This window comes from Rhinolophus sinicus, chromosome 14 (assembly GCF_057876585.1).
Source record: "Rhinolophus sinicus isolate RSI-liver-muscle chromosome 14, RSI-T2T, whole genome shotgun sequence".
Lineage (NCBI taxonomy): Eukaryota > Metazoa > Chordata > Mammalia > Chiroptera > Rhinolophidae > Rhinolophus > Rhinolophus sinicus.
The window spans coordinates 177418211-177441349 of record NC_142514.1 but is presented as its reverse complement, the minus strand read 5'-3'; the positions used below and the strand labels follow the sequence as shown (position 1 = coordinate 177441349).

Below are 23139 nucleotides of genomic sequence, written 5' to 3'. Positions count from 1 at the left end.
AAATATGGTCAGTTATGTACGGGGGTTGGGGGTTGGGGGGTTGGGGGATGGTGGTGGCAGACAGCTTCACAGACCAAGGCAAAATGGAATGCATTTGAGTTGCATCAGCAGAAGAGGACGGACTCCAGGAAGGAAGTGATTTCTAGAAAGATTAGGAGGTCCACGAACATGATTCTCCAAGGAGGCTTCTTGGGAGATTCTAAAGAAATGTACAAAAGAAGCATCTGGAACAGGCAGAAGGCTCCAGGAAGTCCTTACTGTGACTATCAGGTTGGCCTGAGGCTAAGTATGGACCCTCACCATCTCCACACCCACCCTGCACAGAGCACCAAAAAAATACGCCAATCTCTTAATAGAAGTATCTTAGTTAATCTCAGGAAGAAGGCACCAGTGACCCATTTTACAGATGAGGAGACAGAGAGGTAATTGGCCTGAGTGGGTTTTTGTTCCACACCAGCAGCTCCAAAGTCCTGCTGTTAACCCTGAACTGTGTGTCATTGAAGCGATTGGAATATCTTTGCCTGGTGTTTGTGTGCAAAGAAGACAGGGTCAGTGCGCGGAAGGGGTGGGCTGCAGAGAAGGGAGGTCGGTGACAGGGGCAGAGGGAAGGCAGGTATGGGGTGGGCAAGGAGCTGGAAGACCTGGGTTTAGGCCTGTCCCTGACTTGCTGTGTGATCTTGGGCAACTTGCTCAAGCTCCCTGAGATGCCATTTCCTCAGCTGTGAAACAGGGCTGTTCAAATGAAATCGTGTGTGTAAAGCTTATCAAATGGTGCTGGCTCCTGGGAGCAGCTGACCTGATTGGTCATCCCAATCCCTCAGTGATATGATGCCCCTGGCCTGGGCCCCAGGATGGAGGATGGGGAAGGGGGCTAACCGTCCACCCCTACCCCACTAGAGAGGCCCTCAAGCTTGAAACCCGGGACCAGGCTTTTGGGCCCCAGAATTGGTCAATCCCTCCCAGCCCAAGTCAGGTAGATAAGACGAGGGTCTCGTCCGTTGGGCCGGGGAGATAACAGCGAAGACTGTTACTCTGTAATCAGGCCCAGAAGAAACGTCTCAGATACTTCTCTTTTTGTGGGTCCGCTGGGAGAGCAGAGGGAGGAGAGGAATCCAAGCCTTTTCACCCTCTGGGCTACCTGTCCCTGGTGTCCTGAGCACTGGAGGGCTGGGCTGGAGTGCAAGGAACAGGCACGCACTGCCCAGTGGGGATGTCACCGGGTTGAGTCACCCACCTGACAAGGCTGCTGTCCTTTGGCAGTGATATCCAGCAAAGTCACATTTTGCACCTGATGTGGGTGCCTCATTCACTGCCTGCTGGTCCCAACCCCCGTGGTAACCGCAGGCTGGTGGGAGCAGGGGAATGGGAGCTGTGGCCCACAGAGTGTCTGAGTGATTCTGTACGAAACTCTCCCTTCCAGCTGTTGCCTCCTTGCCAGATGTGCCTTGAGGTTGGACAAAATGGCATGTTCTCAGTGATGTTCAACTGGTGCCACTGTGCTCCCCAGAAGACATCTGGAAACATGTGGAGACATTTTTGGTTGTCTCTGGGGAACAACCCGATCGACAGCTGGTGGGTAGGGGCCAGGGATGCTCCTAAATGTTCTGCAACGCACAGGACAGCCTCACAAGGAGGAATTATTTGACTCCAAATAGTAACAGTGAAAAGGCTGAGAGCCTTGATCTAGACCCATAGCACAGGAGAAAGCTCATACATTTTTCACACATTAAAGAAGAGAAAAGGGGAAAGAGGAGGAAGAAATGTGAGAGAGGGAGGAAGAAAGGGAAGGAGGGAGGAAAGGAGGGGTAGAGGGAGAGGGAAAAGGAGAGAGAGAGAGAGAGGGAGGGAGGGAGAGAGAGAGAGAGAGAGAGAGAGAGAGAGAGAGAGGGAGAGGGAGAGGGAGAGGGAGAGGTAGAGAGAGAGAGAGAGAGAGAGAGAAGGCTTGGGAGCCAAAAAGACTTAGAAATCCCAGTCCCCCCCCAATTCTTGTGCAACGTTGGTGGTGACTTTCATTCTCTGAGCGTCATTTTTCACACCTGTCAATAAGGATAATCACATTCTCGTGGGAATGAGGTGAAGGTAAGGATTCAGGGATGGGATGCATGTAAAGTATCTGATCCAGACAAGTGCTCAGGAGAGGCTGAGGCTCCCTTCGCCTCCTCCCTACTCCCAGCAACCTGGGATCCGCGCTTCATTTGCTGGGATACTGACCAGCAAATGCAGGGGTACTGTTAAGGGGTACTGTTCAGACTGGGGCACTTTAGGGGCTAATAATAAGTATGTCTGGACAGTGGACATCTGGGGTCTTCCCCAGCACCCATATATGGCAGGAGGCTCCAGGAGGCAGGCCCCTGCCATCCTAGCAGAGAGCAGGGCTCAGGAAGGACAGGACTGAGCAAACATCTTGTTATCAGTTTAACTGCTGGCCCCCCAGCCTGGAGCAATCACTCTGGCCTCTTCCCACTTCCCCAAAAATCCCAATATAAGAGCTGCCTCTGAGGCCCAGCAGCCAGAGACACGGAGAGCGGAGGCCTCGGACTCTCAGGAGGTGAGTGTTCCCCCAGCTGCCGGGGAGAAGGGGTCCAGGCCTGGGAGGAATCGGGAGTCTCTATGGCAAATACCTCGAAACCTGTCTTTAGGACCACAGTGGCCACTGTCCTTTCCTCTCCTTCCCCAGTGTGAGTGAAATCGGCTCTGACCCTAAGCAGACATGTCCCTGCAGGGAGAAGGGTCTGGGCTAAGTGCTGTCCCAGGGAGCACTGATGGTGCCTTCAAGAGAAAGGGACTTTTGTACTTGAGCAGACACCCCCATGTCCTTTTCCTAATTTTCCAGCTCAAGGTCTGTTCATTGGGTAAGAAGGAAGCACTGTAGTTTGCCCTTTAATCAACTAGTTAAACACGCAGTCCATCTCTGTTGTATGACAGGAGCCGTGCAGACACTCAGGACACTTCCAAGGAGGGAAAGTGAAGCTGTATCTCTGTCATAAGACTTAATGGATATGAAACACCTCCTGCTCCTACCCCTTCTCCTGTTGGGAACAGTTTCTGCTCTTCATCTGGGTAAGTCTTCCCCTCCCCTTCTCGTCCAGCTTTATCTTTCCTCCTCTTTGCTGCATCCCTTTGGCTCTCATGGGGCCAGGCTCACAGCTCCCCTTCTTCAGTTGACCCAGCTCATCTCTGATATGATTTCTCCTGGACCTTGACATTCTGTCAGGACTTCTTCACAAGGAAAAACCACCCATTTGTGAAGATGAAAGCCTTCTTAAAGGTGCTTCTTCCCACTCCCAAAATACATACAGTCAGGTTCTCGTCCACTTGTGTGAGTTCTCGCCTCACCCAACACCTAGGGGATCCTTTCAGTCCTGGCTCTGGACAGCGGACAGCTGCACTAAGGCTGGAGTGGGGCTGTCAGAGCTGTCCGTGGTCCTGGAAGAAGGGAGACCCCGACCTGATGGCAGGTTACCTCTTCTTTCCAGAGAAAGATGCCCTCTCTCTGGACAGTGGAGAGACACAGGCAGACCTGAGTCAGGATCTGGAAGGTTCAGGGGAGCAGGAGGGAGAGTTGGCCCTGACTAAGGAGGTGATCCAGTCAGAGGGTGAGGAGGTCGAGCCTTGCATGGATCCAAATGCCTTTGAGGATGAGGAGGCCATGGAGTCAGATCCAAGTGCTCTCGACAAGGACTTTCAGTGCCCCAGGGAAGAGGACACCGTTCAAATGGTGGGCAGTCCTGAGTGCAAGACCTGCCACTACCTGTTGGTGCAGACCTGTAGGACGTTTGCACAAGCTCAGGTAAGTGGTAAGGTGGCTACAGTGGAAGGAGGACCAGGGGGAGAAGAGCGTGGATTCAATCTGCTGTGCCCTATTTATTTAGACGAATGTTTCTCAACCTCGTGTACATCAGAATCTCCTCGAAGTTTTGCTAAAACACGGATTTCTGGCTTAGCAAGTCTGGGGTGGGGCCACAGAGGTCGCATTTGTAACAAATTGCCAGGTGATGATGACATTGTTGGTCTAGAGACAGCACTTTGAGAATCACTGATGTGGACAAAAGGCTTTGGTATTAGCTATACCTGTGTTAAACCCTGGTTTCACCTGTCATTGGCTGTGTTACCTGGGCAAGTCACTTCACCATTCAGAACTTCAGTATCTTGCTTTGTAAAATAGAGATATATAACACCAGCCTTTTAGGGTTGTGGTGAGGATTAAATGAGATAATACACGGAAAGTCTTTGGAATAGTTCCTGGGTCATTGTAAACTCTCAATAAATGGTGGTTATGATTATTCTGAGTCTCATTGACATTTCCTGCAAGAAGTTCCTGATGCCAGGTAAAGGAATGAGAGATGGGATTGCGAGGGGCGAGTACATCCCTGACTTCTGACTTGACAAGTGATGGGGAGCGGAGCTCTCTCCTGGAGACTTAGGGACTTTAAAAAACACAGAGTGAATTCTCTACCCCACCTCTTCTCTCCACAGAATGTCTGCAGGAGGTGCTACCGAGGCAACCTTGTATCCATCCACAGCATCAGCCTCATCAATCGTATCCGGTGCTTGACCAGGAGTCTCAACAGAGCACGGGTCTGGATTGGAGCCACCTACAAAGGGGTAAGTGAAGGGCCCACTCCCACGTGCAGCAAGAGCTACCTGATTGCCTCAAGGGAGCACCTCCTGGCATTAAGCCTCATTCCAGCAGCTGAGGTGACCTTAGAGTGGGAGGCAGTGATGGAGCTGAGCTGGTTTGTACTGGCTCAGGAGAACCAGTGACTGTGTGCATCTCTTCCCAACTCCGTGCCCAGTGACTTCACGCGTGTGGTCTGAAATCTGCCATGGCAGACGTATTTACACCAAGGAAATAGGCAGTTGTTACAACTCAGGGGTCCTCCCACCCTCTGCCTTCTCACTTCCCCACAGATCTGGTTGTTAAACATTTACCAGCATTACCACTGGAGTCAGGAGATAGGCTCCGTGCCCAGCTTTGCCACTTACTAGCTGAATGGCTTCCTCGGAGCTTCAGTTTCCTCATGTCTAAAATGGGGCGCGTCTTCTCTCAGAGTGGCTCTGGGATTATGGGGGATTATGTGCCATTATATTTGCTACTCAACCGTGATCCATGGACCAAGCAGTATTTGCATTTTCTGGTAGTTTGTTTAGAAATGCCCAATCTTAGGCCCCACTTGACAACCTCTGAATCAGAATCTGTATTTTAACAAGATCCTCAGATTTGTAAGCACAGAAAAGTTTGAGAAGTCTGTTCTGTGTGATGTCTGGGAGTGATGGACGCTCTTCCATCGTCATTCCCTGCAAACCCTCAGGGATGGGTCTCAAGGGTATCTGACACCTAGCTGGGTGGGCAGGGTCCAGAAAGGGATACTTGGTGGGTATTCTCTGAAGCCCCTGAATCTGTCTGTCTTCCTGGAATCTCTGCCCTCTGACCCACCCTATTACTTCTCCAGTGCCACCACAGGATACACTGGACTGATGGAAGCTGCTGGGATTTTAGATACTGGGTCCACGGGTGGCGTGGAAGAGGCCACTGTGTGACCCTAGGCACCAAAGGTGAGGGGGACTGCACACCAGGGCAAGGGGAAGGGGTGGCAAGGTGGACCCTTACATACTGTGTCTTTAAGCTGCCTGCCCCCCAAACCAGAGAATCAATGCCCTGTCTGTGAGGAGGGTTGAGATGTAGGGTGTGTGGGTGCCCTGTGTGGGAGCCTGATGGGAGCTCTTGGTCCTCACAGACAAAGTTAGGCTTGGGGTCTGGGGCTCCTTTCCTTCCCCTGCTATGAGGAAGTGACTGATGTGACAGGTGAGAGTAGCAGATGTGAATGTAAGGTCTGGATGAGAGATGTGAGAACCAGGAATGGTTGACAGGAAACTTGCCAGCTGTGAACAGCCCGGATGCCAGAAGTGAGGGAGCTTAATGCAGTGGCTAGGACCATATGTACTGCAGTAAGACTGCCATGATTCACATCCCAGCTCTGCCACTTGCCAGCTGAGACACAGGAAGTGATTACCTTGCTAAGCCTCAGGTTGCTCATCTGTGAAATGGGGATGATGAGAGAATCTACCTCTTGGAGTCAGTGTGAGGATTAAGCCCTAGTCCATATAAGGCACTTAGCACATTTCATTCCTGGGGTGAAAGCTCAATGCACATGAGCATGTGGATGACAGATTGTGACAACTGGTGACAGGCAAAGAAGACATGTGAGGTGCCTGAGGAGGGACAGATGGGGACACAGGCCACACTCAGACAGGCAGCTGACATCACTCTGTTCTCTACTGCTAGGGGGTCACTGGCGACGAGCTCGTTGTGGACGGCGTCTGCCCTTCATCTGCTCCTACTAAGCCAGTGGCACGGAGAACCTGCTTTGTTGCCTCCTGCATTCACCTCCTCCTGGCTGCCCCGACCCAGCCTGGGCACTGGGCTCCTCTCCCAGCCTCTCCTGGTCATAAAGTTAGATTTCCCACTGCATTTCTTGACTCCTGTGTCTTCATTGCTCACTGTGGAGAACTCATCTGGGTTGGAAAATCCTCCAAGTGCTCAGTCCTGCAGGCTGGGGCTTTGAGGAAAGTAAAAGATGGTAAAGTCGCCCCATGGTGGTGGTGGGGGGTGGGGGTGGGGAGGTGTTTGGCTGTAGGTCCACCTAAGGGTGGAGCACGGAGGAGGTGGCTCTCCCAAGTCACTTCCCAGCCCAGGCTGGGGGGTTCCGCCCCTCCCCCCAAGCTCTGGGGGGAGTTCTTATTTGGTGGGGGTGTAGGGAACTGGCCCTCCGCTTTGTATGGGGTGTGGGGTAGGCTGGGCATAGGGTAGCTTTCCAAAATGAAGGCAAAGTCACCGATTGAAGAATTGGAGTGGAGGGGTGTTAAAAACAAAATTCAACTGAGCAAATGTAAAGATCTAATTGGCTTTATTCAATGATTCATGAATCAGGCAGCATGCCATCCAACAGACGCAAAGGAGTTCCAAAGATCTGTACAAAGTGGAAGGCTTTTCTAGGGAGGAGAGGGCGGGAAAAGGAAATTTCTAGCAAATAATGGATTGTTTCAGGGGAGGCCACCTTCCTCTGGGGGATGGAAGGGGTCTGTGAAGACGATGACCTCACTAGTGCTGAGCAGGGAATTCCAGATTGACTGGTTAAAGGTAACATTCCTTGGAGAGGCTGAAACTGCAATTAGATTAGGTATTAAGTCTTGGTTTGGGTGGGCTTAGCTGACTCTGTTTGGGGCCTGTCGTTTCCTTTTTTTAAACAGTAGTGAGCTCCCACTTGGGGTAACTGCATGGGAAGGAGGAGAGAGAGCAGGCTTGTCTAGTTGGTCTGCTGCTCTAGCCCTGTGTCCTTTTGGCCTCTGATACTGGCCTTTGTTTTCCGTTCTCCCAGCCACCTGTGGGTGAGTTCAAAGGCCCCACCTTCTTCTGAGCTGTTTTCCCACTCCATTCCCAGGAGGTGGCTGTCCCTTCCCCATCCTCCCTCTCCCCAGTCCCCCAGGGTGGCCTTGGGGCCAAAGTCAGAGCATCTGGCAGCAGCGTAGCTCCCATCCCAGTTCTACAGACGCAGGACTCCATTTCTGTGCTTCACCCCATTTTGTCAGACACGGGGGACATTGAAAGAGAACACTGTTGCTGCTCTTTGTTCCCGGCAGGGTGCTGGGGTCCAGGAAGGGTGTGGAGTTGGTGAAGTAGAAAGCTCAACCTGAGCCTGGGTATTCAGAGGGCAGAGAGCCCTGGGTTGTGGGACAGAGACAGGTAGATACACACATTTCCTGCGGGTGTAGTTCTACATGGGGTACAGGCAGAATATACACGTATTTCTGTGGGTGCACATGTACGTGTATCTTGATGTGCATATGAGTCCATGTTTGCACAGCAGTGTACATCTGTGTGTGTGTGAATCTGTATATATCAATGTATACAAATCTGTGTGTCAGTGTGTAGGTATGTGTGTGTTGTGTGAGTGTGTGTAGATTTTATACATCTCTGGGCTTTTCTGGACAGGCCTGTATGTCTGTATACATCTGTGACTGTGTATGTTTGTGTAGCTTTGCACACTTACACACCTGAATATTCGTGTTCATGCATATTTACGTACCGGTGTGTCTTTGGCCAGTGTTTGGGAGTGTGTACACGTGCCATTGTGTGTCTGAGCATATGTGTGTACAGGTCTACGTCTGTGTGTGTGTATAGGCATCTGCCAGGACATGGAACGAAAAGAACAAAAAGGAACAAAGAAGCAGGTGTGCTTTGTTTCTAAAGGCGCTGGAGTTGATGGAAGACGATAGGACTGGAGCGTCCCAGGGGCAGTGAGTGGTGGAGGAGCAGCAGGGATGAGTCCCGGGAAGAGGAGCAGGCCTCTGAGCACTGGCTTGGATGGAGACAGGGTCAGGAGCTTCCTAATCACAGCGTGGCAGTCTCTCCACGGGCATCGAACGGGAGCAGCCAGGGGCTCAGGCCCGCACCCGGGTCCCTGCGTTGTATCCTGCCACAAGCTAATTCTTGACGCTCTACTTCTAAAAGAACAGTGGAACCTGGTGTTACGGGGTGAGTGGGAAGGATAAGCAGTGAGGAAACCCCACATAGGTAGCTCTGGGACTGGTATTTTGGCTGAACGGCAATCCCCCTTTTATCAGCCTCCACTTAGCTCCTTGATGGGAAATGGGCTCTCGCCAATCCCAGTAGCCCAATATCCTGCCAGCAAAGATGAGAGGTCGAGGGAGGGAGGGGAAAGGAGGAAGGCTCAGACCCCGTCAGGCTGAAGCTTGTTTGAGGCAGGCCAGGGTAGACAAGATGGCCCTCAAATATCCAGTGTTGTCTGTTATTGGGCTGCTACATCCATGATTATATATTCATTCCTTTGGCTGTTTAATGCCTTTCACTCTTGAATAGTCCTTGACTAAAAAGCAAATACTCTTAGGAGGAGAAATCCCTGAGTGTGTTATCTATGAATGCCTCTGGGAAATGGATTGGCAACTCAACGAGAAAAGGTTTTGTGAGAAGGAACACAGAAGGGAGGGATGTGTGGAAGAGTCAGTGGGCAGGGGTGGGGGTGCTATAGAGAAGAAAGGCCATTAAAAAGGGGATAATGAAGCAGGCAGCACTGTGTTCACCATTTTCTCTTCCGGGGGACCTAGGAAGGCTCTATTTCCTGGTATTCCATGTAGTAAAGTCGGGCTCTGCAGCTACTGAGTCTGGCCGATGCCATGAGGCTAGAAATGATGTAAACCACTTCCTGGGGCCATTAAATGATCCCCCGGGATCCTCCATTCTCACTTTCCTTGCCACAGTGATCTGGGCTTCCACGTGCCTCCGATGACATAGCGACCAGATGGAGGGGGCTGTCTGATCTGCTGCGTCATGTTAAACCTTGAGATTTTGCCGTTTACTTGTTACTGCCGCAAAACCTGCTTTAGCCTAACTAACCCATAGAGAAAAGAAGGTGCCAACAAATTTCCCAGACAAATATAGATAGCACAGTCAAGGTTCCAGACTCCAGAGTCATAAAGCTCTAGGTTCAAGTCCCAGCGCTACTGTTTCCGTTTCTTAACCTTGCTGAGCCTCAGTTTCTTCTGTGAAATGCGGGTTGAATCAGACAACGCCTACCATGCATTCAGCCCATTGGTTAGCCATGGCGAGGAATCACTAAATGTTAGCTTTCATGCTGAGCAAAGAAGCAACATAGTATTGACAATGAGCATGGGTTCCAGTTTCAATTTCCAGGTATTGTTTCTTTTTCTATCAAACAGGATTATGAACAGACCATAGCAACGTCCCCAGGGTGGGTGTGTGATTATGTTGGTGATTGCACCGAGTACTTTATGAGGCAGCAGAGACGAGTTAGCTACCGCTATTGCTGATGACATGACCCTAAGTCCAGCACCCAGAAGCAGTAACCGCGTTCCACTCTGGGAAGGACAACGTCAGGCTCACACTCATGAGATCACACACTTGCTGGCAGGCTCAGGAGCTGCTGATGCGCCTGCAGGAGGAAAGGGAGGGGCGGGGAGAGAGGGTGCCCCCAGGGCAGCTGCCAGGATCTCCTCCTCAGAGAACATCCCTGTGGTCCCAGCCCCCGCCCATGTCCCTGAAGGCTGAATTCACCAGGATGTCTGGGGGCCTCTGGGGGGGGGGGGGGAAACGTGGTGCTGCTCTCAGTGATGTCTCTGCTGCTCAGGTCTCCAGACATCACCTCATTCCCGGGGTCTCCCCTGAGAAGGGGCTGCGGGTGAGGCAGAGTGGGGGTGGGGGGACGGGCCTCGTGTGGCAGAATCTTATCCCTTCTGCCCCTGAAGTGGGGGGGGGGGTCACTGGAGTGGGGTCTTTTCAAGTACCCACTGCTTGATCCTCCCAAACCACACCCAAAGCTGCCGCCACCCCATTTCTCTGCTCCTCCTGTAGAGGGGCCAGCCCTCCACTTACAGTTAAGCTCGTTTTTGCTAAGACCTCATGGCGCTGCCCATGCTCCAGCTTTGCCAGGGACGGATTTACCGTGGAGCTAATGAAACATACTTCAGGACTGCTTGCTTGCACAAGCCCCTTCTAATACCGAATGTTGTATTGTTTTTAAATAGATGCTCCAAGTTGTATGTGCTTCTGGCTTTGTAAAACCTAGATCTGCTCTTGAACTCTGCCTTGGTGAGATTTCTGAGCCCCTTAGGAGAGGAGAGCCCAGAAAGGGGGAGGGGAAAGTGAAGGCAGGGGTGGGCCTGACACCCTCTCAACAGCCCTTCCAGCTTCCTTCCCTGGGCACCAGGACGCCTGCGTTCTGTTTTGGCCTCTAACTATGTGGCACAAGTCATTTTCCTTCTCTGGCCTCAGTTTGCTCATCTATAAGTAGGAGAGTCAGACAAGATGGTGTCTAAGACCCCTTAGTTTCTTACATTAGAAGACCGACCACCTTGTTAGGACCCTGGGGATAGGCCTGGCTGACCAGCTGCTCACAGGGTCTCACGGAACCTTCTCACCAGGGTTTTAAAGGAGGACCGGTGGCCTCTCAGAGCAGAGCCCCAGGTCCGGGAACCACATCCCACCCTGGGCCAAACCTGGCTCCTGAGGTGAGGGGGCCCAGATGTGTGTGGGTGTGTACGAGACAACAAGGATGGTTTCTTCCCTGATTAGGGGACAGAGCTGTGGCGTGAGGTTAGGAAAATTCACTGACAGTCATGCTTCCTGTGTCCTTCTGATTTGGAGACCTGAGCCAGAGAAAGAGACCTCACACCACTTCTCACTGGTCTCTCCTAAAATGGGGCCTGAGTTCCTGGGGACAGCATGGGACTTATAGCTATGGAGCTGAACCCAAGCATGGTCAGGGTGGAGGAGGCTGAAGCAAGCAGGGCCACAGGCCCCTGGGAGTCCATTCTTCTCTTGTGGGGTGTGGGCAGTGGAGTTAAGCAGACCTGGGCTCAAATCCCAGCTCCCCCACTCACCCAGCTGTGTGGCCTTGGGCAAACAACACTCTCTGAGCTTCAGTTTATCTTCCAAACAGGAAACCTAATATCTACCTCATGGGATTATTCCAAGGGTTAAATGAGTTAATATATGCAAAGTGCCTGGCACTGGGTGGCCATATGGCCACTGCTTATCGCTATTATCGTCTCTACTCTTTGGAAGGGAGACCCTGGGGGTCCTGGGAAGCAGATAGGGCAAGGTAAGGTTGGTGACGGTTAAGACTCAGGTCCCAGCAGGGGCACTACCTGCAGCAAGGGGTAGTGGGGCAGACCTCCCACCCAGCTGTGGCCTCGGGGTGAGCAGCAGAAATGAGAGCCCCTCCCCACCCCCACCCCCCTAGCCCAGGGAGGGTCCCCTGTTGGGAGGCCTGGAGTCCAAGGCTAAAGCCCTAGTGGCTGATGGAGTAAGCCCCCGAGTCTGTGGACTGCTTCTCCTCCGTGGTCTGGTCACTGGGGTACACTGGGGTGTCTGAGGCAGCGACCTTCAGCGTCGTCTCGTTCACCTGCAGGTAGAAGGCTGGCATCATCACGCTCTGACTACGGACAGGACCCGGCCGGACAGACTCAGCAGTCGGGGCTCATGGCCCCGTCATTAGGGGAGTTACAGCAAGTCTGTCATCCTAAGAGCCCGTCCATGCACCGCCAGGGCACCAGGAACGTGAGCTGGCCATAGCAGGATTTGTCCCGCCCCAGGAATGGCGACGATGGGGAAGTGGACAGCCACACCCACAGAGCCCCCAAGGTCCTCACAGAGCCCACTCTTGGCCAAACCCCCTCTTGTCTGGTCCCCTAGTTTGCACTGAGGCCCAGTGAATCCCTTCAGAAGCCCCCAGGAAGCGAGCCACTGACAGTCCCCAGGGCCCAGGGCCCTTTCTGCCCTGTCCCCCTACCTCTCGAGGGCCCCTGCTCACCTCCTCAAACTTCTTGGCTTTGTACTGGTCGGCCCCCTTGAGAAAGTTGAGCAGGATAATGTCGCACAGGACAGTCCCCTGGAGAGGAGAGGCAGGTGGCCCTGAGCTGCCTGAGCAGTGGGCAGGGCGGCCCTGGGGCAGACGGCAGGCCAGGGGTCTGGGCGAGTCCTCTAGAGACTCCTGATGTTTCCTCTTAGAAAATGTCCAGGGGCTTTGAGGAATGTCTTTATGACCCACCTCCTCAGCTCCCAGGGTGACCCCAGAGCAAAACGCAGGGAGAGGACTTGGTGGGAGAAGCAGAGGGACTCAGGGGTAGAGGTCCCTGGGAGTGGGGCTCTGTCCTGATCGAGGGTCGTCGGGTCTGTGGAAGCCAGAGTCTCCTCCCCCACTTTCATGTGAGGAACAGGAACTCTGTACCAGGTGGAGCCTCCTGCAGACGGGGGGCACTGAGCTCTCCATGACTGGAGATGTTCGAGTGAGGGCTGACCCCGCAGGGAGGGCGTGGAGGAGCCTGAAGCACCTGCCAAGAGGTTGCACTTTTCATTCTAGGCAGAAGCAGGGTCACCTGGGTCACTCCCTGGCCAGCGCCAGCAGGGCCCTGCCCGGACTGGCCTCCTGTCAGGGCCTGGAGGGGCTGAACTCACCACTCCCACGGAGGTGAAGGCTGCCACAGAGCTGATGATGGTGGGGATGATGTTGAATTTGCCAGCCTATATGCACAAAGACCAAAGTAAGTGGGCAGAGGGTCCAGCAGAGCGGGAGTGAGGCCTGAGGCTCAACTTGGACTCCCAGCCGGAGAGACCATGGAGCTGGGGGGTCCTTGGTGGAGCGCAGGCCTCACCCCTTCAAGGTTCAGGTGAGGAGCCAGGGGGCGTCGCCAGCCGAGGATCTCAGGGCTGGTCAAAGTAGGACCCTGCCCCCGGAGGAGGCTCTTCAGGGCCTGGGATTGGTTGGGTTTCCTCCCTTGTCCACCCACCTGCCCGGCCAAGGACTCACATTCCCGTACACCAACACGTCGAAGCGGATGCCAAAAGCCTTGAGGAGCGTGCGGTACTCGCTGCCATTCTCCATCTTGTAGTACTTGGCAAACCTGGAGGCCAGAGGTGAAGGTGGGTCCCACTGTGGGCTCCTGGCTGAACATGCAGGGTCCTCCGGAGCCTACGACAGTCACTCACAGAGCGACCTTACTGGTGGTTTGGTGGAGCACCTATCACGGACCAGCCTGGGTGGTTACCTGACCCCCTGCACCCGCAGCATCTTGCAGGCTTGTTAAAAGGCCCCAGGCCCCATCCTGAACCCGTGGAATCAGCATCCCCATTGGTAGGGCCAGGACGTGTATGAAAGCTCCAGCCAGGCCGGTTGCCATACTTCTTTAGTTCTGTTTGGGCCCAGGGCCCACTCACTGCAGATGCTCCCCTCTCCACAGGCTTCTCAGCCGGCTTGGGTTCAAAGCCCAGCTCTGCCACTTACCAGCTGTGCAACCTCAGGCCAGTTACTTAACCTCTCTGAAACTGAATTTCCTTCTGTGAGCAGGAATAATACAAAAGCCTATTTCATAGCATTGCCGTGAGAACTGAATGAAACCACCTGTGACAGGCTTAGGAACATAGGAAGCACCTGGGAAATGTTCGCTAACGTTGGCTGTTAATATTGCTGAAGAAACACATTTATTTCTAGAGCGGTTTAAAGAGTGCTTTCAGACATCTCAACTTTATCACCTTCCAGACAAACCTGTGGGACAGGGATGTCTCTGCTCTGTTTTTCAAACGAGGCTCCAGGGGGTTAAGTGACTTGTCCAGGGTTCCCCAGCTGGACTCAGAGTCTTATCTCCGCCTGGGCTGCTGGGTGCCAGGGGCCGTGCTGGGGGCTGATAAGAATGATCCCTTTTAATCCTCACAGAACCCAGTGAGGTGGGTATTCAGACCCCCATTTTGAAGATGGCTGTGGTGGCGAGAGGGCTATGGTTTTACAGGTAGTAAGGATTCGAGTGGCATTGGCTTTTGGCTTCTAAAGCCACTGCATTCCCTCCACGTGGCTCTGACCATCCGTAGCCAGAACTTGAACATTTGCAGAGTGGGATCTCCTTGGGCCACTGCCCCATGGCTATGGAATGGGCCCCTGATGCCAGGATCCCAGAGAAACGGGGAGGACGTGGTGACGGGAGTGAGAGGGCTCAGAAAGCGCCGTAACTGTGTGGGGTCAACAGTGGGGCCAGTTGTCCCCTTTTCAGTGTTTCCAGTCCCCACAGATTTCCAAGGCCCGGCCCAGGCCTCGGCCAGCAGAAAGAGGGTCTGGGAAGCTCCCTCCTTGACAGTGTTCCATGATTGATGTGATGACCTTCCTGGGGTGCGTTTGAAACCGCACAGCAGGGAGGAGGAAAAGCTCAGCCACAGTGAATACATCATGGCGGGATGACAGGCCTGGCAGGAAGATCACGCGTGGGGAAGAGTCCGCTTACATCACAGGATGTCAGCACCGCTTGCTGTGGCTGTGTGGGACCTTGGGTCAGGCAGAAACTAGTCTAAATCCTCTCTACCACTTGCTAGCAGTGTGGCCTTTTACGCACTCGGTGCTCAGGGCTTCACTTCCCGTGTCAGTAACATGGGGGTGCTCGTGCCCCCCTTGCAGGTCTGTTAGTGAGGGGGTGAACACTGACACCCACCCTGAAGGCAGGCACTGTTTCTGTCGCTGTGCTGGGCGCTCTCTCTGCCCCTCCACACCTACTCTCTACCCTTCTCTGCAGGGCCTGGTCTGCAGACAGCGTCCACCCAGCTCCCTGCCATCTGGTTCCAGCTGGGGCACCCACAGGTGATCAGAGGGCAGGGGTGGGGTGGGGGGAGAAGAGTCAGGGTGATTAGTCTCCCAGCTCCTCTCAGGTTCAGTGACTGCTCCCGCCCTCTGCCCGGCAGGCAGCCGAGGTGGGAGCAGGGTTCCCATGTGGCCAGCCCCGGTGCTTCCCCAGGCTCCTGGATTCCCTCTACCCAGCATGCACCTTTGTTAATAATCCCTTCCGTCAAACACACCCCTTTTGAGACCATCAGCTGTTTCCTCCCAGGACACCATCCCCATTTTACAGAGCAGGAGGCTCAGGCCTGGAGAGGTTTATGAGGGTCCGGGAGGCGTATAAGAGGACAGGCCGCACATCTTCCATCTCTGCCTGTGCCTGGGCACGGCGGCTTAGGTGCCTGCGTGATGCGCCTGTTACCTGAGTGAGGATAAAACTATTCAGTGAGAAAACAGTTCCTTGGGGAGCCTGATCTGGGAAGGTGTTTCCTGTGGGCTTTGCAGCTGGAGGGAGAGGCAGGATGATTTTCTCTAAAGAGACCCAGAGTGGAAATGAGAGCGGCCCCAGGGAAAAGGCTGATAGAAGCACAACTACCATGTATCCCCGAAAATACCACCTCGCCGGACAATCAGCTCTAACGTGTCTTTTGGAGCAAAACTTAATATAACACCCGGTCTTATAGTAAAGACTGGTCTTATTTCCTGGGAAACATGGTGTCTAACCCTAAGAAGCAAAAGCTTGGAGGAGAGACATAGAGCCATCTTTATAAATATGGTCAGTTATGTACGGGGGTTGGGGGTTGGGGGGTTGGGTGGTGGTGGCAGACAGCTTCACAGACAAAGGCAAAATGGAATGCATTTGAGTTGCATCAGCAGAAGAGGATGGACTCCAGGAAGGAAGTGATTTCTAGAAAGATTAGGAGGTCCACGAACATGATTCTCCAAGGAGGCTTCTTGGGAGATTCTAAAGAAATGTACAAAAGAAGCATCTGGAACAGGCAGAAGGCTCCAGGAAGTCCTTACTGTGGCTTTCAGGTTGGCCTGAGGCTAAGTATGGACCCTCACCATCTCCACACCCACCCTGCACAGAGCACCAAAAAAATACGCCAATCTCTTAATAGAAGTATCTTAGTTAATCTCAGGAAGAAGGCATCAGTGACCCATTTTACAGATGAGGAGACAGAGGAGAGGTAATTGGCCTGAGTGGGTTTTTGTTCCACACCAGCAGCTCCAAAGTCTTGCTGTTAACCCTGAACTGTGCTGCCTCTGAGCTCTCAGCGGCCGCTAAGGACACAGACAATGGTGGTGCCAGATCTCAAAGCCCTTCCATGTTTTGTGCCCTGTTTCCCATCACTGGAGGATTCAGGGACCTTGTCTGAGATCTGAGATGTGGCAACCCATGCCCATGGGGACTGGGAAGGGGTCGGAGGGCGGGTCACGGATGTTTGGGGCCGCGCTCCGGGAGGTCTGCTTTCTTGGCGCTGGGCTGCAGCCATGAAAAATGCTCTGACACCGACTCGGAGAACAAACAGTCAGCATCCGGGCATTGCTGTTCAAAGCGAAGGCTGGTTAAATTTATCTTGAGAAGGAATGTGAAGGGAACAGGGAGAAAAACCAAAGCGGACTTGGTTTTTCTCCAGCTCCTGCCTTCCAAGAGGCAATAAGCATGATAAGATCATTATCTCACCCACCACCCACCCTCGGAAGAGGCTTCACAGGGCTTGGCTCTCTTCCTGGGTGGGAGGGAGGAAGCACAGCGCTCAGGGAGGAGGGGCCCAGGCTGCACAGAGGACCCAGGAGTCCTGACCTCTGCACTCCAGCATGGACGGGAGGATGAGAGAATGGGCCCCGACCCTGTGGCAGAGATGGGCTCGGGTATCCCTGGGGTCGGGTTATTCTCCCTCTGGGCACACGTCTGGGCCATGTTTCCCAGCCCCTTTGCATCTACCCTGTTTCCCTGAAAATAAGACCTAGCCAGACCATCAGCTCTAATGAATCTTTTGGAGCAAAAATTAATATAAGACCCAGTCTAATGTAATATAATATAAGACTGGGTCTTATATTAATTTTTGCTTCAAAAGACTCATTAGAGCTGATGGTCCGGCTAGGACTTATTTTCGGGGAAACACGGTGTCTAGCTGGGGACTCCTGACTCCTCACTGGTGAGGTCTGTTACCTCTGGGCCGAGGTGTGTCAGAGCAGTGAACTTTCTTTATCCTTCCTTTCCTCCTGGCCAGTTGCCCAAGAGCCAGGGCACAACTCAGGCCCTAGGGGAGACTGAGTGGCTGGAGACCAGCTCCCTGAAGACTGAGTGGGGCACCCCCACTCCCCCACTGACCCACAGTGCTCTGTGCCAGGAGCAAGAAACAAACCGTTGTGCTAAGCCACTGAGATGAGGGGGTCTCTTGTCACAGCAATTAGCAATATTTACCGTTTACGAACTCTGCAGGGAAGCAGAGGCTCAGGGAGGAGAGGGACAAAGAATGGGTTAAAATTGGCGAGTTATTCCAGATTAGGGCGTGGGGGAGGGCAAATTCCAACAACCTACATTCCTTGGACTAAATCCACCTAGAAAGGCAGAGATCTGGGTGTGGCCTTCTGACCCCAGGCAAGAGACTCAACCTCTCTGAGCTTTTTGTCTCAACGGAGCAGTGAGGACCAGGTGAGACAGTGCCAGACGCCCCTCCCTTTTCTTTCTCCTCCTAAGATCAAGATCAAGTGAAATAATAATATCTGCATTTTGCTTAACCATTACATCTCCTGCCTCCTGGAGATAATATGGGCAATAAATCACAGACAACTCGGATGGAGCGCTTCCTATGTGCGGGAAGCGCGCTAAGTGCTGTACCCTATTAGCTCATGTAGCACTCAGGGCAACCCCACCGAGCTCACTACCACTGCGATTCCGGTTTACAGACGAGGAACCAGGATCAGGGAGGTTAAGGAACTTGTCTAAGGTCACAAAACCCATCGTCAAGTGAGGGAAGCTGGGATTCAAACTCAGGTGGTCCAGTTCCAGAGCCCACACTCTTAGCCAGCATTCTAGGCCGTTCTTTTTGTTGCCTGATTCCTGTTCGGTCCTGGCTAATTTCTTTTAGCTCTCCAGCTTGGGTGGGTGGGTGGGTGAGTGGGGGGTCTTTTGCATTTGTTTGCAAGGTGGGTACCCCCACCCAGAGTCACTGGCTGGTAGAACAGGAAATGAAGGAGAGTCATGAAGTGTCACAGAAGGGCCCCCAGCGTCCTCATCTGAAAAGGGGGAGGGCTGAGCTATACCACACCTGGCCCTGACTTCTCGCAAATCCTCCGATTCCTACCTCTCCAGCTTTGGTCTGGCTGGGCAGTGGGCTTGGTGAGAATGACACCACCACTTCCACACGGTGACCTGGAGTACGAGGCCCCTCCCACCCTGGCCTGGTCCACACCTCTAGCCTTGTCAGCAGAACCTCTCACTGTCATGCACCTCAAGTGCCAGCCACGTCACCTGCCTTCTGTGTCTCCTGCACACACTTCCTAGACACAGACTCCTGGGCCTTTGCCTGTGCTTCTGCTCTCCGCCCCTCTTCCACCTTGCAAACTCCTATTCATCCATTAGGGCCCGGCTCACTGGCCTCTCATTTTTCCAACATTCAACAGATAAAAAGAGCACACCTGCTCTATGCCAGGCACCTCTGATACACCGGCAAGCTGTGCTCTCTTAAGAGGGAGGGAAATAGTAATCACACAGTCCCATAAACAGCTAAAATCGGACTTACGGGCTGGGAAGGAGAAGAGTGCCATTCTAAGCGCACAGCTAGCGAAGATATTTGACCGAGGCTGGTGGGTCAAGGAAGCCTTCGTGTGAAGTGACACGAAAGCTGAGACTTGTAAGGGTGGAAAGTTATAAGTCAGGAAGCCAGGGGTGGGGGCAGCTTTCCTGGCTGAGGGACCCACAAGCCCTCTCGCAGGAAAGGATACCATGTTTCTGAGGAAGCTGAAAGCACTGATGGGCTGGGGGACCAAGATGCATGGAAGTGGCATTGTCTCGTCCGCTTGCCCTGGCTGGCAGAGCCCCACATGGGTAGTGGGTATCTCTTCCCCATCCCACGTGTGGCGATTTCACACTCGCATTGTGAAATTGTCCACGGTGGAGTATTTACACCACAGAAATTGGCAAACACTGAATCAGGATGCTGGGGTTTTTTTTTTTCCTTCGGAGAGCCTGTTCCCCAGGGCAGAGCTGGGGCTGTGGAAACCCCTGGGCTACCTGTCCGGTCTGCTAGGATCCAGGCCTCTGCTACAGTACCTGCCACATCAGATTGTGGTTGATAATTTGGACTTCTGACTATGAGCCAGCTCTCACTGTCTCTCTCTGCCCAAGGGCCCTGGGGCAGCAAATGTTTGCTGGAGGAATAAGTGAGTTTTCAGGGATTCCTGATGTCTCACAGATTGACTGGAGTAATACTGGCCTCCAGGTTTCCTCCTACTGACTCTGTCTGCTCCGAATTTTCCCAGTTCTTCAGGTGGAGTTAGTATATAGTGTTAACAACAGGCTGCTTCTCTCCCAAACAAAACATCCTGTTTGCAGCAGGCTGGGTGGAAACGTAGGGCCTACAGGTGGGAACCGCCCCTGTGGACGGGAAACAGCGAAAGAGCTGGGACACTTACTCCTGCTAAGAGCTAAGCCAGAGGCTTCCATGCCCATGATTTCATTTAGGCTCCACAACAACTCAGTGGGCTAGTTGGTGGCTTAGGGGCTTTGAAATGAGACGGTCCTGGGTTCGAATCCTACCATTGCCACTTGAATTATTTTACATAACCTGAGGCAAATTACTTTGCCTCTCTCTCTCTCTGAGTCTCAGTTTTCCCAAATGTGCTTGGGAGATAATGGCATTCTCCGTAGGGTTGTTGAGTGGATTCGGTTTGTGGCTGGAGGTGAGGGCCCGGCACAGAGCCTTCAATGTCAGACTTTACAGACTGCTGTGCCCACGGCTGGAATCTGCGGGGGGGGGGGGGGGGGGGGATCCAAAGCCCCTGCCCAGCCCCTGCTGCCCCTCTGTGAAGGAGCCAAAAGGGAGAGTTCCTTGCGTCCCCAGTGGGAGCTTGTTAGGCTGGTGCCTGTGGAAACACCTCAGCAGCTGAGGAAAATCCTCATGACTGTGCCTGCGATGGAGCCAGAACTATCCGCAGACAACACAGCCTCAGAGGTGAGAACAGAGCGCCTGCACTGAGTGGTGCAGGAAGGGAAGGAAGCCTGGAGTGGGGGTGGGGGGCAGAGGCAGGGCTGGAGCTGCGGGGGTTGGGACGGCCACCTGAGCCCAGACATTTGAAGGAGGGGATGATGACGGGTGTGCTGACGACCCCCAACTGCCCCTGACTGGGCTCTGGCCTTGGGAGCCCAGCAGGCCCACCTCTGTTGGCAGCATTGCTGCCCCCCCCTTCCCCTCTGGTTTCTCGGGGGCTTGGTCAATGGGAGGAGCTGGCTTGGGAGCAGCGGGTGGGAAGGAGAGGTGGGGTAATTATTCTGCCCGCTGCGTCACTGCTTCCCGTAGTTGTGCCTGTGGCTCTGTGGCTCTGTGACTGTTGCTTCTGTCGGGGAGCCAGGCTCCCGTTCCCCATGCTAGATACCACGGGGGTGAGGGGTGGTGAGAGCGTCCTACTTTGTTAGGCCCCACGTGTCTCAGCTCCCCTGTTGTGTGGAGTTCTGCACAAACCCCAGCTGAGGGTGCTTTCCCACCAGGACCCTCACTGAGACACCTGTGCGGTGATCACAAGGGACACCCCCAAAACGGGACCAAATCAAACAACTCTAAGGCCTGCAGTGACAAGAGACTTTCGAGTGTGGGGGAGTGTGTGTGTGTGTGTGTATGTGTGTGTGTGCATGCACCTGTTCCCTCATGCCACAAGCAGCAATAGATACAGAGTAAGTACAAACATCAATTAGCATAATAAATCACTTGTCAGGTGTGCCTCTGCAGGGCAGTGTGGGAGCCACACTCCAGTGTGAAAGGTCTATAAATAATAGTGCCTGCCTCAGCGGCTCGCCTTTCCAAAGCCCTTCCCTACACATCCACCTGTGTTGCTCAGACTTTTAGAGCCTGAAGGGGACTTAGAGATTATTACCCTTAACCAGCCCTTTAAAGAGGGGGACTGAGGTCCACAGAGGGGCTGAGACTTGCTGAAAACAGCACCGCGCATTTGGGCCATCTCTGCTTCACCTCTGCTTCGTCTTAATTATTCTGGGCATGCCGCCCCCCTCCCCCGCACTACAACTATCTCTCTATCTCTATCTATCTATATAAACATTTTTATTCTTTGGGTTCAGGTTTATCACTTCCACTAGATTAAATATTCTCTGATCATAACAGTTGGAACTGGTCCCTTCATCTCTGTGTCAGCCACAAAGCCTGCACATGACTCATCTGGATATTGGAAGAGATCTACAAAGCACTCCCCACACTGGCCACAAGAGGTTTCCCGCCACTGCCTGATTACCTCCAGCGAGAGGGACCTCACTACCTGTAGGTAGGAGTGGCCCCGTTTCAGCTCTGGGCAGCTCCACCCATTAGAAGCGCTTCTCCACGCTGAGCTGACATTTGCAGCAGGTGGCAGTCGTCAATGTTTGCTGAACAGAGAAGTGTTTTTTATCACGATGTACAAATCCCTTAGAAGCTCTCAGACATCTGTTTAGAAATGATCCCATAGAGTGGCAGAAATTCCTTCCTAAAGCGGAGACCCGTAACTGTTACAGCAGCAGGAAAAACAGCAACGCACTTTTGGGATCCGGATTGGACCTGCGAGGGAAAACTTGGGTTTCTAAGTGAAGGAGGTGGTGTTCTCAGCAAAGCTGTTGCCTGCTGGGGAGTCATTTTGCCAGCCGAGATACACGTTTACAGTTGCATTTATACTGATAGGGAAATACCTCCTGGCAGAGTGGTGGGGCAGCACCCTGGGCAAGCTGGGGCTCCTCCTGGTCAAGAAGGGCCCAGAGCCATATTTATTTACTCACATCCTAGGAGCCTAATCGACCTCAAAGGCAGACATTTAAAAAATGGTTTGTTGTTTGTTTTTTTTTAAACATATTACTATTAATTTATCTTTAATGATGCATGGAAAGACCCATGGACACAGAGCTAGAAGATGTACCTGAGAGTCAGGTTACTAGCTGTCCACTCCAGAAAGTAATCTTTTTGGCCTCAAGTTCCTCATGTGTAAAATGGGCGGAGGGGTCCATACCGTAGGTCCTGCCAGGTTGTGAGCACAGGCTCTGGACCAGGTCGCCAGGGTTTGGATTCTAGCTCCAGCATTATTTGCTGTGTGGCCTTGGGCACATAAACAAAGTCTCTGGGCCTCAGCTTTTCAGCTATAAAATTCTCCCTCTTCAGAGTCAATGAGATAATCCATAAAGAGCGGTTGGTAAGTTCCTGGCTCTCTGGGAAGCATTCAATGAGTGTTACCTGATATTTTCTACCAGTGACGTGGGTTGTTGTGAGGGTGCGTTAGACATGAAAATTATAAGGGACTGTATAAATTCAGGATCACTCTAATCGCCTCACCTCCCACTGTAATCCTAAAGGAAGTGAAGAGGAAAACAGACCAGGGAGAATTCAAGCAAGTACGCCCCATCGGAGAGGGCCTTCGAGTGTTCCTGTGGCAATGATGGAAATGGCTGCTTCTAACGCGTACTCCTATGGCTTTTGGAAGGAGAGAAACCCAGATTGCGGAAGGAAAGATCAAAGCCAAGGGCACACTTCGATCCCGGCTTTGTCAGTTGGCCTACAATCTCGCTGATCTGCACGTTTCCGCACGGAAACAGAGCAGGTGCCAAATTTCAGAGCTTCGCGAAAGCTACTGTGGATACGCTTCCAACACAAAAACCATCACCAGAAACACCTCCAGCACCAGGAACATCTAGCAGCTGAACAAGTGTTTTCCATCCCAGACACCAAGACAGGAAATCCTACATCGTGTTGCCTTTTAGTAGCAAAGCTGTCTTAGAAACAAGAACCAGACACTGCTAAATGCACCA

The 23139-nt window shown here is 53.0% G+C and overlaps 2 protein-coding genes across 2 annotated transcripts in view; one reads left to right on the top strand and one right to left on the bottom strand.

Annotated features, from left to right (window-relative positions):
- Nucleotides 1-2395: 2395 nt before the first annotated feature.
- On the top strand, nt 2396-6472 carry PRG3 (proteoglycan 3, pro eosinophil major basic protein 2). The gene is made up of 6 exons (XM_088790012.1): nt 2396-2548; nt 2926-3060; nt 3477-3790; nt 4477-4605; nt 5454-5556; nt 6287-6472. The coding sequence occupies exons 2-6, from the start codon at nt 2994-2996 to the stop codon at nt 6343-6345; spliced, it is 672 nt and encodes a 223-aa protein (XP_088646138.1). The 5' UTR covers nt 2396-2548; nt 2926-2993; the 3' UTR covers nt 6346-6472.
- Nucleotides 6473-6911: 439 nt separating this feature from the next.
- Nucleotides 6912-23139, bottom strand: part of P2RX3 (purinergic receptor P2X 3) — a 31198-nt gene continuing 14970 nt past the window's right edge. Inside the window, exons 9-12 of the mRNA XM_074336406.2 lie at nt 13347-13440; nt 12995-13060; nt 12351-12428; nt 6912-11942 (exon numbers count right to left, since the gene is read on the bottom strand). Coding sequence (XP_074192507.1) covers nt 11829-11942; nt 12351-12428; nt 12995-13060; nt 13347-13440 — 352 coding nt within the window. The 3' untranslated portion in view covers nt 6912-11828. The remainder of the gene's footprint in view (nt 11943-12350; nt 12429-12994; nt 13061-13346; nt 13441-23139) is intronic.

Bases quoted from the DNA above. Each gene is read 5' to 3' on its own strand.
- PRG3 (XM_088790012.1), top strand. From the start codon at position 2,994: ATGGATATGAAACACCTCCTGCTCCTACCCCTTCTCCTGTTGGGAACA. The intron at 4,606-5,453 runs GTAAGTGAAGGG...TTACTTCTCCAG, and splicing joins TTGGAGCCACCTACAAAGGG to TGCCACCACAGGATACACTG. The intron at 5,557-6,286 runs GTGAGGGGGACT...CTCTACTGCTAG, and splicing joins TGTGACCCTAGGCACCAAAG to GGGGTCACTGGCGACGAGCT.